General features: G+C 35.2%; 1 protein-coding gene across 1 annotated transcript in view; it reads left to right on the forward strand.

Moving 5' to 3' along the window:
• The window catches only part of ADAMTS20 (ADAM metallopeptidase with thrombospondin type 1 motif 20), a 191,725-nt gene that overhangs the window by 6,581 nt on the left and 167,785 nt on the right, over positions 1–17,359 (forward strand). Inside the window, exon 3 of the mRNA XM_055095736.2 lies at positions 11,451–11,610. Within this exon, the coding sequence (XP_054951711.1) occupies positions 11,451–11,610 (160 nt within the window). The remainder of the gene's footprint in view (positions 1–11,450; positions 11,611–17,359) is intronic.

Genomic DNA, 17,359 nt, shown 5'->3' on the forward strand with positions numbered 1-17,359 from the left:
CTGGGCAAGACTTCTCAACTGGACTTTGAGGAATGAATAAACATGGATATGAACATTCAAGGACTTCTCGTGGACTGTGCAGCTGAAAAACAGGGTAGATTTGGTAGTGAGAGTTTAAGACCAAGGAATCAGATTGTTAAGGTCCTGAAATGCATTGTAAAGGAGTGAGAATTTGAACAGTATGTGGTAGGTTTGTTCAATGTATTAGGAGGCACATCTCCTCTTATGCACCATTGTGCAGGGTACAGGGGAGGCAGTGAGTCACTGAGAAGACCAGTGTTGTAGTCTATTACCCTACTGCGGGTAAGGAAGAGAGGCTATTTAAAGTAATGTTGCAGTGGGGAAGGAGAAGAGTGGGTACCTATGGACCGTATGCTACTGCAGATCAGTGCTTCCTTACTGGGAGCAGTTTTGTCCCCCAGAAGACATTTGGCAATGTCTGGAGACAATTTTTGTTGTTGCAACTGTAGGTGCATTGAGGCGAGCATGCTACTGGCAGAGCATGGGTACAGGCCAGCAATATCCCACAATGCACAGCACAGCCCCCTACACAAAGAATTATCAAGCTGTCCGTAGTGCTGAAGTGGAGCAGCCTTGCAGGAGACCCCTTAGAATTCTGGAGCATTGGTGAAGGAGACCAAAAAGGTTTTAATGACTCTGGTTTAAATGACTGAATGATCTTGTGGCTGTTAACCAAAAAAGGCAATGACAGAAGTGGCAAGAAAGGTAATTATTCTGGAGACACTTGTTTGATTCTATCACAGATTTACTCTAATCTTCATAATTGCTTGAATTTATATTTGCTCTTCTCTCTGTATAGAATGTCCTTTCCCTCAACCTCCTAACTGTCCTTCCTGATCCATTTTGAGCTGCCTTCCTTTTCCCCTGATCTTCTCTTGGCAAAATTGACCAGGGCGTCCTTGTTGTACCAGTTGACGTTTTATGCACATGTACTCTCATTACATATTAAATTAAAGCTAGGTGTCTGCATTTCTATTTCATTTATAGAATTAGAAGGTAGAAATGATAGTCATATTTCTTTTAGCACCTAATATAACATATAAAATTGCTCAACACATGTATTATGAGTAAGATAAGCAGCTAACTTTTATTTATATATGCCAAATATTTAGCTAGCTCATCTTTACCTCAGTCATTCGATGCAGGAAAATTACTTTACCAATTTTAGTTAAAGTGCTTGGGCACATTTAAGAAATTCTGTATTTACTAAATCTTTTCCGATGATACCTAAGTTAATTGTGTTCTATTTATTAGTTCATTCATTTGAGCTTACATCACATCCTTGTTTTTTGTGGCTTTATTTCTGTTGCAATTATTGTAATTACTGTTTTCTATGAAATATATTTAAGCTGTCCAACTCTTACTAATATGCAAAGGAAGAAACACATTGTTCATTTTTTTTCAGCAAATATTTATCAGTCATTTATTACCTAACAGCCACTATTAGGTTTTGGTGGTACAGTTATGTGTTTTCTATTGGAAAAATATTGTTTATTAATTACAAATATGTTTATGAGCTATATAATTTATAACTATAGTAAGAGCATGGAGAAGGTATACTGGATCTTGACTTTCTCAGCCCAAAGGTGACGCAAACCAATTTTATGTATATTCTATTGAGGAGAACTAGTTGCCTGGTTCTACCTAGATATAAAAAAGACTGGAAAATGAGGGGCGTTGATTTTTCCTAGGAGAAAGAAAGAACACCCATATTGGTGATCACCAATAGTCTTTATTACAGGCTGCTCTTCTGTTCACCAAACAGATCACACATCAAACATACTCATCTTGTCTATAAGGAGAAAACTCAAAGTTCCCACAGGGGCACTGACTCTGGCTCAATGTCCAGGATCTCTGGATAACGCAGTCTTCTCCATAAAGTCAAGATGTGGCTCTTTGTAGCTTGGAAAAATATGAATTAAAAAGATAAATTATCTTCAGCTACCAGCCAAGTATACAGCATGACCAGCATGACTGCAACCCTAACCCCAACTTGCTACAGAAAGAAGAATAGGAGACACCTAGTAGTCACTGATATTTAGCAGTTTTTGACTCCTGAAGAGGAATTGTGGAGACTCACTACTGTGGAAGGAGGGGAGCTCCTTGATTACTTTTCTTTCTTTTTTTTCTTTGAGACAAGACCTTGCTCTGTTGCCTAGGATGGAGTGCAATGGCATGATAATAATTCACTGCAGCCTTGAACTCTTGGGCTCAAATACTTCTGATTCAGCCTTCCAAGTGGCTGGGAACTACAGGCACACCCCCCCACACCTGACCAGTTTTTTTTTCTTTTTTAAAATTTTTAGTAGAGATGGTGTTCCCCTATGTTGACCAGACTGGTCTTGAACTCCTGGCCTCAAGCAGCATTCCTGCCTCAGCCTCCCAAAGTGTTGGGATTACAGGCATGAGCCAAGTGCCCAGCCCTTGGTTTTTGCTGGGATCCTTGGACCTCAATTGCCCAGATCCTTGGTTCTACCTTCTGGAACGGTCTTGTCCATCTTCCTCCATGGCCACATCTAAAATGGGGTCTCAGGAGGATGTTGTCTTGGGGGAGCTTCAAGAATGCTGGGGTAATTCTGAAAGCCTGTAGGTTATTTTACAATGAACTCCGTCAAAGGCTTTTTCAGTCCAGGCTAGTGTTTTCTTTGACAGTATAATCCCTCTAAAACTTAGTTGGCTTCTGACAGCAGATCAAGTTTTGATAATTGCTTCAAGTTAGTTTTCTGTGACAGTTGCCAAAGCCTAAAAGGCATTTATTTTAAATCTTTTAATGCCAAGAACTTATTATAGGGAAAAACTAAATTTTGAATTCTCACTTTACTGGTAAACCAAATAAAATTCCAACTGTACTAAAGTAAAAGAAAATGACAGTATATTGTAATTTTTAGATAGGGAAAAATACAAGAAATAACACATGAAAAAAAACAATAGATTGGCCCAAATGATAATTGAAGAATTCCATGTCAAAATAATTGTAAAAAAATTTAAAAATAAACTAGGAAAATATATGCTACAAATATTACAGGTGGTCTGGCATATGTATGGCATATGTCCCTCTAGATATTATATGTATTTTTGTGTTTGTTTTAAAGTAATATTGCTTCAGAATATTTTGACAATATATCATGAGTATGTTTCCATTATAGACCTACAAAATAGTTTTTAATGATTTCTTATTATTTTAAATTTCTCATTGTTATGATTTTTGATTTCATATTTTCACGGATATTTTGGAGACAGTTTGGGAGAGGCCATCTGAGGACCACTACGCAGACCCCACAAGAACGTGGCCATTTCTTTGACAGTTCTTTCCACTTTTTAATTAGTTCATATGACTTCATAACACCTCAGTGCCCACAAGGATGAGAAATATTACAGAATTTGCTCCATGTTATCAAGGCTGCTGGGGCACACTATTTGAACTTGTGTCTTTTGGATACATAAATCTTGGGTAGATGAGTCTAGTCTTTGTTTTATTTTCTTGATTTGAATAGACCAGGACTTGGCAGGAGACCAGTCCCTTTTAAAAAGGTAAGGTACCAGCAACGTATTTATTTCCCTTTTATTGTTTCATTTTTATACTAGAGATCTGGAATTGTCTCAGAATGGGGAAGGTAAATAATGCTGCTAGAGAAGAGAAGAGAAGAACAACTAATCTTAAAAAACAAAACAAAACAAAACCCTTACTATGAATTTTCTGTTTTATGCATCTGGAGTTAATTCTTGTGTTTTCTTTATATCATTGATTCATTCATTTATTCAATGTGTGTTTCTGTATAATACACTATTTCCTAGGCATGATTAATGGTGTTATAAGGAGAAACTGTCAGAGAGAGAAAACTTTTTACATTTTTACTTATCCCCAAATAAAAATTAATCTCAGAGTTCATATTTGTGGTCTTCGATTATATAACATTTATACTCTGCCAGTGGTAAAAAGAGTGGCTGTCACATTTGTGTTGTTAGTGGAGAATTTTTCATCTTGCTTCAAAATACATTCAATTTCAAAACAATTATTGAAGCTCCTATTATTAATATCACTTAAACACACATTAACCTTCCTAGGAAATTGGGTAGATACAATTATTTCAATTTTGTTTTACAGACAATGGAACTGAAGGTCAAAGATATAAAGTAATTTACATAAGATTCTCTGAGTACAAACCCAGAACTCATACCTAGGCTTTCTTCTTATATATCATCATACTGATTCTTATGATATGATTTATGATTGAAGATGGAAAAACTAAGTATTTTAGTCAACACTTCAGCAGTACCTTATTTCCGAATGTTCTCCAGTTGACAGTGTTTAATGTGATAACTATAAATGATTTGGGAAAAGAGTTCAAAGGGTTTGTATTTTGTACTTGTTATCATCCTTTAATGAAATCTGAGAGTACCTTATTGGTTGTAGCAAAAGTACATGTATTTGCTATGTATTTTGAAAAAAATATATGGATGAATGCCATGATACTGAAATAAGAACATTTTGGAAAAACAATTTTATAGAATCTTCTAAACATATAAAAATTTTGGCCTATGATAATAAATTGGAGCCAGTTTTATAGTCACTTAACTGCCTTTCAAAACAGCTTGGCAAATAGAAGATCATTAAGTAATCAAGAAACTCCTACCCAAGTGAAAACTAGTTTTGCTGTTTTTAATAGTCATTGAAAGAAAGTGTTAGGGATTTGATTGGCATTTATCATGAATCAAATTGCAGGGCCCATCTGCAGATAGTCATGTTGCTAAAAATATGGCATGATCTAAGTACAATTCTATGAACCACCTGTTTTTTTTAAGTCTGCTAATTCCTTGCTGGGTTCTTTCCAAGTTAAAAAAAAATTTAAAGTGCTTCCTTAGGAGCCTTTAGGCAAAGCTCTAATATTTTAATTATTTGAACAAAAAGTCCACTGCAATGGGATAGGTTATAGAAAAATCAGTGGGGGCAAAATACTTCTAAGTCTTTCATTAATAAATAAAAAGGACAAGTATTTATCCTCAGTTTGAGGACAAATATTTGCCATTATTTTTTAACTTAGTGTTTCCAAACATACAAGCTTTCATTTAAGTTATAAAGGCAACATTTTTTAAAGGCTGGAGTGTTCTAGCACAACTTAAAAGGAGGTACCGATGGTTTCTGGATAGAACTGTATTTTCTTCTTACATGGGAACACAGATTGGACCCATGTGCAGTTTTATTGGCATATTAAAATAGTACCTCCTAATCAGAGTTTGAGCCAAAAGGAGCTTAAAAGAATTCTGTGGTTGGCCGGGCATGGTGGCTAACGCCTGTAATCCCAGCACTTTGGGAGGCCGAGGCAGATCAGGAGATCGAGACTAGCCTGGCCAACATGGTGAAACCCCGTCTCTACTAAAAATACAAAAAATTAGCTGGGCATGGTGGCAAGCACCTGTAGTCCCAGCTACTTGGGAGGCTAAGGCAGGAGAATCACTTGAACCCGGGAGGTGGAGGTTGCAGTGAGCTGAGATCGTGCCACTGCACTCCAGCCTGGCGATAGAGTGAGACTCTGTCTCAAAAAAAAAAAAAAATCTATGGTTAATATAAGTACTTTTAATTTTGCTTGAAGATAGTGTGATGCTATTTAAAGTAGCTTTGTAGGTACAGTTAGTTGAGTAAACAAGCTGCCTTATGTCTATTAGTATATTTTGTCAAGATAGTATCACATTTCCCCTCTTCAGCATGCTTTTTAAAAAAGTCAGAAAAGGATTTTCCATGGATCCATGTACTCAGGTTTCAAAACAATGTCTTTTTTACTTCTTATAAGTATGGGTAAAATTAGTTTTCTAGGAAGGCAGAGAATGCTAGAGTATTGGTGTTTGTTGAAAGTAAGTGATTTGTAGTTATCTTTAGAAAATAGACACTGGTAGATTTAGTGAAATATGGTAGGGTATCGGCCCTAGAAAAGTATCCAAGAAATAGATAAGAATTCTTAATATTTGTAGCTTTGCCTTTTATTTTATAGACTATAATTTCAGTGCTTTATAGTCAGTAGTCTGATGGAATTTCATTAATTTTTGAACTATTTAAAAACGTGTAATCCTAACACATTAGCACACTATATAAGGGTGTCTAAACATTTTACTTTTCAGCATTGAAAGAAAACCGTCATATAACTATATCCTAGACATGTCTCAAGAGTACCATAACTTAAGAATGTTCATTAAAGCCTGGGCGTGGTGGCTCACACCTGTAATCCCAGCACTTTGGGAGGCCAAGGCGGGTGGATCACGAGGTCAGGAGTTCAAGACCAGCCTGGCCAAGATGATGAAACCCCATCTCTACTAAAAATACAAAAATTACCTGGGCGCGGTGGCAGGTGCCTGTAATCCCAGCTACTTGGGAGGCTGAGGCAGGAGAATTGCTTGAACCTGGGTGGTGGAGGTTGCAGTGAGCTAAGATCACGCCACTGCACTCCAGTCTGTGCGATAGAGTGAGACTCCATCTCAAAAAAAAAAAAAAAAAAGCATGTTCATAAAAAAAATTAAAGAATTATTTACCCAAGGGTATAGGATGAGAAAAAACCAGGTACTTCACCAGGTTTGTTACAAAAATGTTCATTTCTGCAGCTGTCTACGGAGTGCCTGCTGTGTTTCAGGCAATGTTTTAGATGTTGGAACTCTGAAAATAGTAAATATGTTCTTACCTTTAAGGAGATTTCAATGTAATAATAAATATCAGTGGAAAGAGAACTTTATGGCTACAATTGCCATGATCATTTAAATGGCTTTAAATGTTCGGTTAAAATAGTGATTTAAAATATATGTTACTTCAAACTATTAAACTACTACAAGAAAACACTAGGGAAAATGTTCAGGACATTGGGCTGGGCAAAAAATTTTTGAGCAATACCCCACAAGCACAGGCAACCAAAGCAAAAATGGACAAATGAGATCACATCAAGTTAAAAAGCTTCTGCACAGCAAAGGATACAATCAACAAAGTGAAGAGACAACCCACAGAGTGGGAGAAAATATTTGCAACTACCCATTTGAGAAAGGATTAATAACCAGAATATATAAGGAGTTCAAACAACTTTATAGGGAAAATATTGAATAATTTGATCAAAAAATGGGCAAAACATTTGAATAGACTTTCTTAAAAGAAGAGACACAAATGGCAAACAGGCATGTGAAAAGATGCTCAACATCATTGATCATCAGAGAAATGCAAGTCAAAACTACAGTGAGATATCATCTCACCCCAGTGAAAATGGCTTATATCCAAAAAACAGGCAATAACAAATGCTGGTCAGAATGTGTCAAAAAGGGAACACTTGTACATTGTGGTGGGAATGTAAATTAGTGCAACCATTATGGAGAAGAGTTTGGAGGGTCCTCAGAAAACTAAAAGTAGAGCTACCATATGATCCAGCAATCCCACTGCTGGGTATACACCCAAATGAAAGGAAATCAGGATATTGAAGAGATATCTGTACTCCCACTGTTTGTTGCAGCAGTGTTCACAATAGCCAAGATTTGGAAGCAACCTAAGTGTCCATCAACAGATGAATAGATAAAGAGAATGTGGTACATATACTCAATGGAGTACTATTCAGCCATAAAAAAGAATGAGATCTAGTCATTTCTAACAATGGGGATGGAATTGGAGATCATTATGTTAAATGAAATAAGCCAGGCACATAAAGATGTACACTGCATGTTATTTGTAGGATCTAAAACCCAAAACAGTTGAACTCATGGACATAGAGAGTAGAAGGGATGGTTCAGAGGCTGGGAAGGATAGTGAGAGGGTGCGTGGGGTGGGGAGAGGTGGGGATGGTTAATGAGTATAAAAAATTAGAATGAGTAAGACCTATTTGCTAGTACAACAGGTGACTATAGTCAATAATAATTTAATTGTATATTTTAAAATAACTTAAAGAATGTAATTGGATTTTTTGTAACTCAAAAAGCATTTATCAAAAGATAAATGCTTCAGGAGGTGGATATCCCACTCCCCATGATGTGCTTATTTCACATTGTATGCCTGTATCACCATATCTCATGTACTCCATAAATATATACACCTACTATGTACCCACAAACATTAAAAATAAAAGTAAGGGCCGGGTGTGGTGGCTCATGCCTGTAATCCCAGCACTTTGGGAGGCTGAGGTGGGTGGACCACTTGAACTCAGGAGTTCGGGACCAGCCTGGGCAACATGGTGAAACTCCATCTCTACCAAAAATACAAAAAAAACCCTCAAAATTCCGCCAGTTATGGGAGGCTGAGGTGGGGGGATTGCTTGAGCCTGGGAGGTGGAGGTTGCAGTGAGCTGAGATCATGCCACTGCACTCCAGCCTTGGTAACAATAAATAAATACATACATAAATAATAAATGAATGAATGAAAAATAAAATAAAATATGCTTTTTATTTGCAGTGGAATTTAAAACAATGATTTCAAAGTATCTCTATATTAAGATATTTGTGATTAAGAAATGGAAATGAAGTCTCATTCACTAAAACTATGTTTATCATACTACCTGCAATTCAGTAATTTGTTTCTGAATTGGGTCTTCACAGAAACATGCCTTTCCATGTGGAAAAGTGCAAAGTTTTAAATGTAGGTAAATATATTTGTGTGATTCTGAGGTGTGAGGAGTGCTTTTTTTTGTCAAGCATAATTAGTGCAACCAGGCTTCTGCCTGTCTGATGTCATCTGCTACTCTGTATCTCCTAGCTGGCACAGCTGCAGCCTCACTGTTCTCTCTGTCACTTTACCTGCCAAGACTTTTTCATCTCTAGGCCTTTCAGTCACCGTTTGGAATATTCCCTTCTATGTGGAATGTCCTCCCAGAATTTTCCACGGCTACCTCCTGATTACTCTAGCCTCAGCTTTGCTGTCCCCTCCAGAGTGCCTCCCCACTCTCACCCTCTTTTATTCTCTCTCTCCTTATTTTATTTTTTATTGCACTTATTGCATATTCTATTTTTATTTATTGGTTGCCTTTTTTCCATAGGAGTATAAATTCTTTGAAGGCAGGGATTTTGTCACATTTATCTCTGTATCGTTAGCCCCTAGAACGGTTCTTGGCACATAGTAGGTGCCCATTAAATATTTGTTGACTAGTTCATAGAGTTTATCAAAATTGGTATGTGATAATGAGCACAGTGTAATGAGTTAAGGCATGAATTGTGAAGCCAAAGTATTTGGGTTCACATCTTGATACTGCCACTTACTAGGTATGAGCCTTGGACAAGTGACTTTACCTCTCTGTTCCTCATTTGTCTCACCTGTAAAGTGGGGATAATGATATAATTTACTTTAAATAATTATTATTAGGTGGAAAAGAATTATATATTTATATAAAATATGTATATGAATGAATATATATAAATGAATAATGTCTGATCTCTATATTGGTATTAGCTATTAATATTATAAATGCCTCCCTTGGATGACTTAGCCTCACCTGACTCGAGAGAGGGATCTATCTACATAAATTGACCATTTAAGGGCTTCTTTCCAACAGAGTGCAAGTCCTTGTTGTTTCATACCTTGATGGCTAAACATTTCCCTTCACTAGTCTTTCTTTAGTTGTACAATTGTTCAGTCTTTCAAAGTTATTGCTTTGACTCTGCTCTCCACTCCCACTTTTATTTGAATTCTTTAATGATTAAATGAACCCTTCTCAGAATCTCAATGCACCTAAAATATTAATAAAAATACAAAATAAACCATTTATACTGAAATATAGTTATCAAGATATTAAAAAAGTTATGTATCTTTTATTAGCACCTTAAATAATATGATCTAATGGCAGACTAATAACTACCTTAATTTTGAAGTGTTGATAAGCATAAACAATATTTTTAGATATTTCAAACATCATCATGTGATGAAAATATCTGTGCTTTCTATTGACAACCTTACTGGAATTTGTAGCCTACTTTCAAATTTAGCATTTCTTTCATGAAGGAGTTTATAGGTTAATTATAATTAGGTTAATGATAATAAGGATGTAATTTTTTTTCTCACCCAAGTTTATGGACTCCTCTGACAAAAATCCCTGCAAGCAAGAGTCTTTATATTCTAGGTCTAGCCTAAGTTTTCAAATTTATGCCCTACTTTTGCTTAACATAAACTGAGCTTGCAAAGGTAGGAAATAATAGCTTTCACGGTTTAACAAATACCTACTGCTTACCACATGTGCCTAGATCTCAGATAGTCTCTTCAGCAGTAGAAATTCAGGGATCGGTCACTGCTTATTTGAAGACTTCTGTCTAGTGGGGAAGAATAGTTTTAAATAGCAAACAAACATATAAATGCAACATATGATAAATGTGCTAAAGAAATCAAGCAGATGTAATGTGTTTTTAGGAGTAGGGATGGGTATGTAGTTACCTAGAAAACTGGTCAAGGAAAAACTTTCTGGGTGGTTGTTATTTGAGCTGAGACTTGAAGGATGAGATGAAGCCAGCCAGACTGAGTGTGATGATGCAGAGGTAGAGGTGAAGGGTGGGAACCAGGGAAACATTTTAGGTAGAGGGACAGCATGTTGGAAGCACGATGCCATACCTAGTCCATCCTACATGCACCCAGTTTCTCCCACTTCTATCGGCACTGTTCCTAATAATCCTTCTAGAGTTTTTTCAGTAGTAACCAGGCAAATAGAAATATTTAGTTTTAGGGTTTCTTCCTTTATTATGCAATAGTAGTGAAGTATACATTCTGTTTAGTAGTTTTTTTTGTTTTGGTGTAATGATATGCATTGGAGTTCTTTCTATATCACTACACAGAATGTTTTCTCTTTTTGTTTGTTTGTTTATAACCTCAAGGGATGCCATCACATAGTTGTGCCAAAGTTTATGTAAACAGACTCTATCAATGGACTTTTGAAGTAGTTCCAATATTTTGCTATTAAAAACAATGTTATGGTTAATAACCTTGTAAGTATATTATTTCACACATGCAAATGTATGGTATATGTAGGATAAATTCTCAGAAGGGGAATTGCTGTGTTAAAGGGCAAATACATTGTTAATGTGTTAAATATTGCCAAATTGCTTTGCATACTGATTGTACTGATTTATATTTTCAACACTAATGTATTAAAGCATCTATTTTCCCACAGATCAAAAGCACAGGCTTTATTATTTATAGACTATTCTAAACACTTTTTCCATTTTGATGCTTTTATCTATGCTGTTCTTTGCACCTGGAATGCCTGTCATTTAGCTTGGCCTGTTGGAATACTATCCAGTCTTCATGACTTTATATATAGGAGTGGAGAGAGAAAAGTGACCCATGGAAGGGAAACTTTTTATGCTCAGTTGATGGCTCTTAGTGAACAGACTCCTTGCTGTTTTGCTTCTGTCTGCTCATTTAACCTGTGGTACTATGTGTTTTTTCTTCTTGGCGACTGTCAGGAAAAAATCATTTTTGTTTCCTTTATTTTCAGACGGGAACATTTAAAGGACAGAACGGTGAATATTTCTTAGAACCTATAATGAAGGCAGATGGGAATGAATATGAAGATGGTCACAACAAGCCACATCTTATATACAGACAAGAATTAAATAACTCTTTTCTGCAGACTCTGAAGTATTGCAATGTGTCAGGTAAACTGTGAAATAGAACTCTTTTCAGCTAAATAGTGATACTATTTAAATCTTTTTTTATAGGTTATAATTTATATATTTCCCTTCAATATTTTATTTATTTTTAATTAATTTTTTAAATTCAGAAATAAAAATTGTGTATGTTTAGCATGTATGACATGTTGCTTTGAAGTATGCATACATTGTGGAATGGCTTAATCAAACTAATTAACAAATGCATTAACTCATGTACTTATTTTTCTTTTTTTTGTGGTGAGAACACTTAAAATCTACTCTTAGCAGTTTTCAAGAATACACTGCATTGTTATTAACTATAGTCACCATGTACAGTACAGTAGCCTATTCCTTGTATCTAACTGAAATTTTATGCCCTTTGAACAACATCTTTCCTTCCCCCCTGCAACTGCAGCCTCTGGTAACCACCATTCCACTCTTTACATCTATGAGTTCAACTCTTTTAGATTCCACATATAAATAAGGTCATATGATATTTCTTAAATATTGAAGGACATGATCTTTTAAAAAATCTTTTCACCTGTATGGATGCATGAGAGATTTTTCTGTCTGTAGATAACTTTTTTTGTAATAAACTAAATTTGAATCCCAAAAGTTTTTCAGTATATGAGATTGGTAGCAAATAATCATAGAAAAATTTTACTTTAATCTGTTAGTCACATTAGTATTATTTAATTTTTTTCAGCAGGATTTTAGATGAAAAAAAAATTCCTGAACCTAAGTAACAGTAAAAACACATTGCTCAATTTTGCATGGTTTTAACTTTATATAAATTGGAAACATATTTTATATAGTTTTCTGTGATTTATCTTTTTTGCTTAGTATTGTTTCTGGGGTTCATCTATTTTGGTGCATGTGGGAACAGTTCATTTATTTTCATTGTTGTACAACATTTCATTGTTTGAGGGTAACACAGTTCATATATCAATTTTCCTGTTGATCTTTTGGGCTGTTTGCAGTTTTTTGGTGTTAGAGGCAATGCTGCTGTGAATATTCTTGTCCCCATCTCCTGTTTTTGAGAGTTTCTCCAGGATATATACCTAGATACTAGATAATTCCACATTGTTTTACAAAGTGATTTTTAAATCAATATTATAGTTTCACCAATCTATGAGAGAGGTATATTTTCATCATTTTTTTCTATAAAATTTAGACTACTGAAGATTTATAATAGATTAGAATCTAAGAAGCATAGATTTCTACAAAGAGTATATCTGTGGCTGGTAAAATACTTACATATTGTATAAAAGTTGTATTTATTAAGAGTTGTGTCCATATAGGTACATGTATCTTCATGATTCATAGAATGGCATGCAATGATATGATGGAGAAAAGGCACCTGCAGTTACCATCAAAGTACAAAATCTAGACAAAAGGGTGGGATTAGCAAGGATTTATTTGAGATCGTAGGTGTCCGTAAACTATAGTTCCAAACACTGTGATGCCATCTGTTTTGATAATGATATGTAGGCCTTTGATGGTTTTCCTTGGGAATGAACTTCTTAACCTTTAGAGTGGTTCTCACTGTGTCTAAGGCCGTGTTTTAAATCTATTGACATAATAGATGCCTTTCTTATGCTTTTAATATGAGCATAAGGGTTTCATTTTTATGGCTTCAAAGAAAACACAAATGGGTACAGCTTCACAATAGAATTCTACAGAAGGCAGCTTAGGCTTGTTCTGATCTATTCAAGAGCAGCTTGTTTAATGAATTGTTTAGCTTCTTAGGAAGAAAACCACAAAGTAATATTCTGAATACATAAATGTTTCAAATAATTTGGAAGGTTTTGCATTCACAAGCAAGAATATAATTCAAGGAAAGCTAGGCTTTTTTTTTTGTTAAACAGTTTTATACTAAAGATTTACTAGAAAGCTACAAATAAAAAGCAAATAGAAAGCTACGTAATTTCATTTTCTTTTAATCATAAAATACATTTTTTCTACAATATTTATCTAATAAAATGTAAAAGGTAGTATCCTTTTCAAGTCTTAAATTGCCTCCAATTTTAGGTACAATCAGCATACACATTTTTAATCACTAATAAAGGCAATTAATTAATGACCTAAAAATTAGCTAACAAATACTCATATTTTAGTAAAAGTGGAGCATTGCAAATGCAATTAAAATTATCTAAGGTATTTTTTTCCTCCCTCAGTTCACATGTTGTTTAGAAATACTTGAAGGTTTTATATATTCTTCTTAAAAGTTTTAATAGCTTTTGGGGTACTAGTGGTTTTTGGTTACATGGATGAATTATGTAGTGGTGAATTCTGATATTTTAGTGCACTTGTCACCCAAGTAGTGTACCTTGCACCTAATATGTAGATTTTTTATTCCGCAACCCCCTCCTACCCTCCCGCTTCTGAGTCTCCAAAGTCCATTATATCATTCGGTATGCCTTTGCATACTCATAGCGTAGCTCCCACTTATAAGTGAGAACGTATGGTATTTGGTTTTTCATTCCTGAATTACTTCCCTTAGAATGATGGCCCCCAGCTCCATCCAACTTGCTGCAAAGGACATTATTTCATGCCTTTTTGTGGCTGAGTAGTATTCCATGGTGTATATGTACCACATTTTCTTTATCCACTTGTTGGTTAGCAGGCACGTAGGTTGGTTTCATATCTTTGCAACTGTGAATTTGATGCAATAAACATATGTGTGCATGTGTCTCTTTCATATAATGATTTCTTTTCCATTGGGTAGATGCCCAGTCATCATATTAGCTGGATCAATCGGTGGATCTACTTTTAGTTCTTTAAGGAATCTCCATACAGGTTTCCATAGAGGTTGTACTAATTTATATTCCCATCAGAAGTGTATCAGCATTCCCCTTTCACTACATCCATGCCAATATCTATTGCTTTTTGACTTTTTAATAATGGCCATTCTTACAGGAGCAAGGTAGTATCCCACTGTGGTTTTAATTTTCATTTTCCTGATGATTAGTGATGTTGAGCACTTTTTCATATGTTTGGCCATTTGTATATCTTCTTTTGAGAACTGTCTATTCATGGACTTTGCCCACTTTTTAATGGAATTATTTGCTTTTTTTCTTGCTAGTTTATTTTAGTTTCTTGTAGATTTTGGATACCAGTCTTTTGTCAGACGCATAGTTTGCAAATATTTTCTCCAATTCTCTGGGCTGTCTGTTTACTCTGATGATTATTTCTTTTGCTGTGCAGAAGCTTTTGGATTATTCAAGTTCCATTTATTTTTGTTTTTGTCGTGTTTGCTTTTTGGGTCTTAGTCATAAATTCTTTGCCTAGGCCAATGTCCAGAAGAGTTTTCCCTAGGGTTTCTTCTAGGATTTTTATGGTTTCAGGTCTTAGATTTAAGACTTTAATCCATCTTGAGTTGATTTTTGTACAAGGGGAGAGATAGGGATCCATTTTCATTCTTCTACAGGTGGCTATCTAACTCTCCCACTATTTGTTAAACAGGGCACCCATTTTCCAATTTATGTAGTATGCTTTGCCAAAGATCAGTTAGTTGTAAGTATTTGGCTTTATTTGTAGGTTCTCTATTCTGTTCCATTGGTCTATGCGCCTACTTTTATGCCAGTACCATACTGTTTTGGTTACTATAGCCTTGTAGTATAATTGGAAGTTGGGTATATATTGCCTCCAGATTTGGTTTTTTTTTTTTTTTTTTGCTTAGGATTGCCTTGGCTGTTGGTCTCCTTTTTAGTTCCATATGAATTTTAGGATTTTTTTCCTAATTCTTTGAAAATGAATTTTTGGCAATATGGTCATTTTTCAGGATATTTTCCAATCCATGAGCATGGGATGTATTTCTGTTTGTTTGTTATTCATTTATGCTTTCTTTCAGCAGTGTTTTGTAGTTCTTGTTGAGATCTTTTACCTCCTTGGTTAAGTGTATTTCTAAGTATTTTATTTTATTTTTTGCAGCTATTGTAAAAGGGATTGAGTTCTTGATTTGGCTCTCAGCTTGATTGTTTTTGGTGTATAGCAGTGCTACTAGTTTGTTTATGTTGATTTTATAACCTGAGACTTTACTGAATTTGTTTATTAAATCTAGGAGTCTTTTGGAGTACTGTTTAGTCTTTTCTAGGTATACAATCATATCATTGGTAAACAGAGATAGTTGGACTTCCTCTTTTCCAATTTGGATGCCCTTTATTTCTTTCTCTTGCCTGATTGTTCTGCCTAGGATTTCCAGTATTATATTGAGTAGAAGTGGTAAAAGTGGGCATCCTTGCCTTGTTCCAGTTCTCAGGGGGAATGCTTTCAACTTTTCCCCATTCAGTGTGATGTTTGCTGTAAGTGTGTTAAATATGGCTTTTATTATTTTGAGGTATGTTCCTTCTATGCCTAGTTTGTTGAGGGATTTTAGCATAAAGAGATGCTGGATTTTTTTCAAGTGCTTTTTCTACATCTGTTGAGATCATATGGTTTTTGTTTCTAATTCTGTTTATGTGATATATTACCTTTATTGACTTGTGTATGTTAAACCATCCCTGGATCCTTGGATGAAACACACTTGATTATGGTGTATTATCTTTTTGATGTCTTTTTGGATTTGTTTAGCTAGTACTTTGTTGAGGATTTTTGTTTCATTTTTATCAGGGATATTGGTCTGTGTTTTCTTTTTTTGTTACGTCGTTTCCTGGTTTTGGTATCAGAGTGATGCTGACTTCATAGGATATTTATGGAGGATTCCCTGTTTCTCAATTTTTTGAAATTGTTTTATTAGGGTTGGTACCAATTCTTCTGTGAATAGACGTCTGGTAGAATTCAACTGTGAATCTATCTGGCCCTGGGCTTGTTGTTGTTTGCAATTGTTAAAATTACTGATTCAGTCTTACTGCATGTTATTGGTCTGTGTAGGCTTTCTATTTCTTCCTGATTTACTGTACAATGGTTGTATGGTTCCAGGAATTTATCTGTTTTCTCTGGGCTTTCTAGTTTGTGTGCATACAGGTATTCATAGTAATAGTGAATGATCTTTGTATTTCTGTGGCATCAGTTGTAATGTCCCTAGTTTCATTTCTAATTGAGCTTATTTGAATCTTCTCTCTTCTTTTCTTGGATAATCTCACTAATGGTCTATTAATTTTGTTTATCTTTTCAAAGAACCAGGTTTTTGTTTCATTGATTTTTTTTTGTATTGTTTTTGTGGTTTCAATTTCATTCGGTTTTGCTCTGAACTTTGTTATTTATTTTCTTCTGCTAGCTTTGGATTTAGTTTGTTCTTATTTCTCTAGTTCCTTGAGGTGTATATTAGATTGTTAACTTGTGATCTCTCAGACTTTTTGATGTACAAATTTAGTGCAATAAACATTCCTCTTAGCACTACTTTTGCCCTGTCCCAAAGATTTTGATAACTTGTGTCACTATTATCATTCATTTTAAATAGTTTATGAATTTCCATCTTGATTTCACTGTTAACCTAAAAATCATTCAGGAGCAGATTGTTTAATTTCCATGTATTTGTATAGTTTAGGGGTTCCTTTTGGAGTTGATTTCTTGTTTTACTTCACTGTGGTCTGAGAAGATATTTGATATGATTCCTATTTTTTTTTTTTTTTTTGAGACGGAGTCTTGCTCTGTCACTCAGGCTGGAGTGCAGTGGCACGATCTCGGCTCACTGCAAGCTCCGCCTCCCGGGTTCACACCATTCTCCTGCCTCAGCCTCCCGAGTAGCTGGGACTACAGGCACCCGCCAGTACGCCCGGCTAATTTCTTTTTGTATTTTTAGTACAGACGGGGT

This window comes from Pan paniscus, chromosome 10, assembly GCF_029289425.2.
Source record: "Pan paniscus chromosome 10, NHGRI_mPanPan1-v2.0_pri, whole genome shotgun sequence".
NCBI lineage: Eukaryota > Metazoa > Chordata > Mammalia > Primates > Hominidae > Pan > Pan paniscus.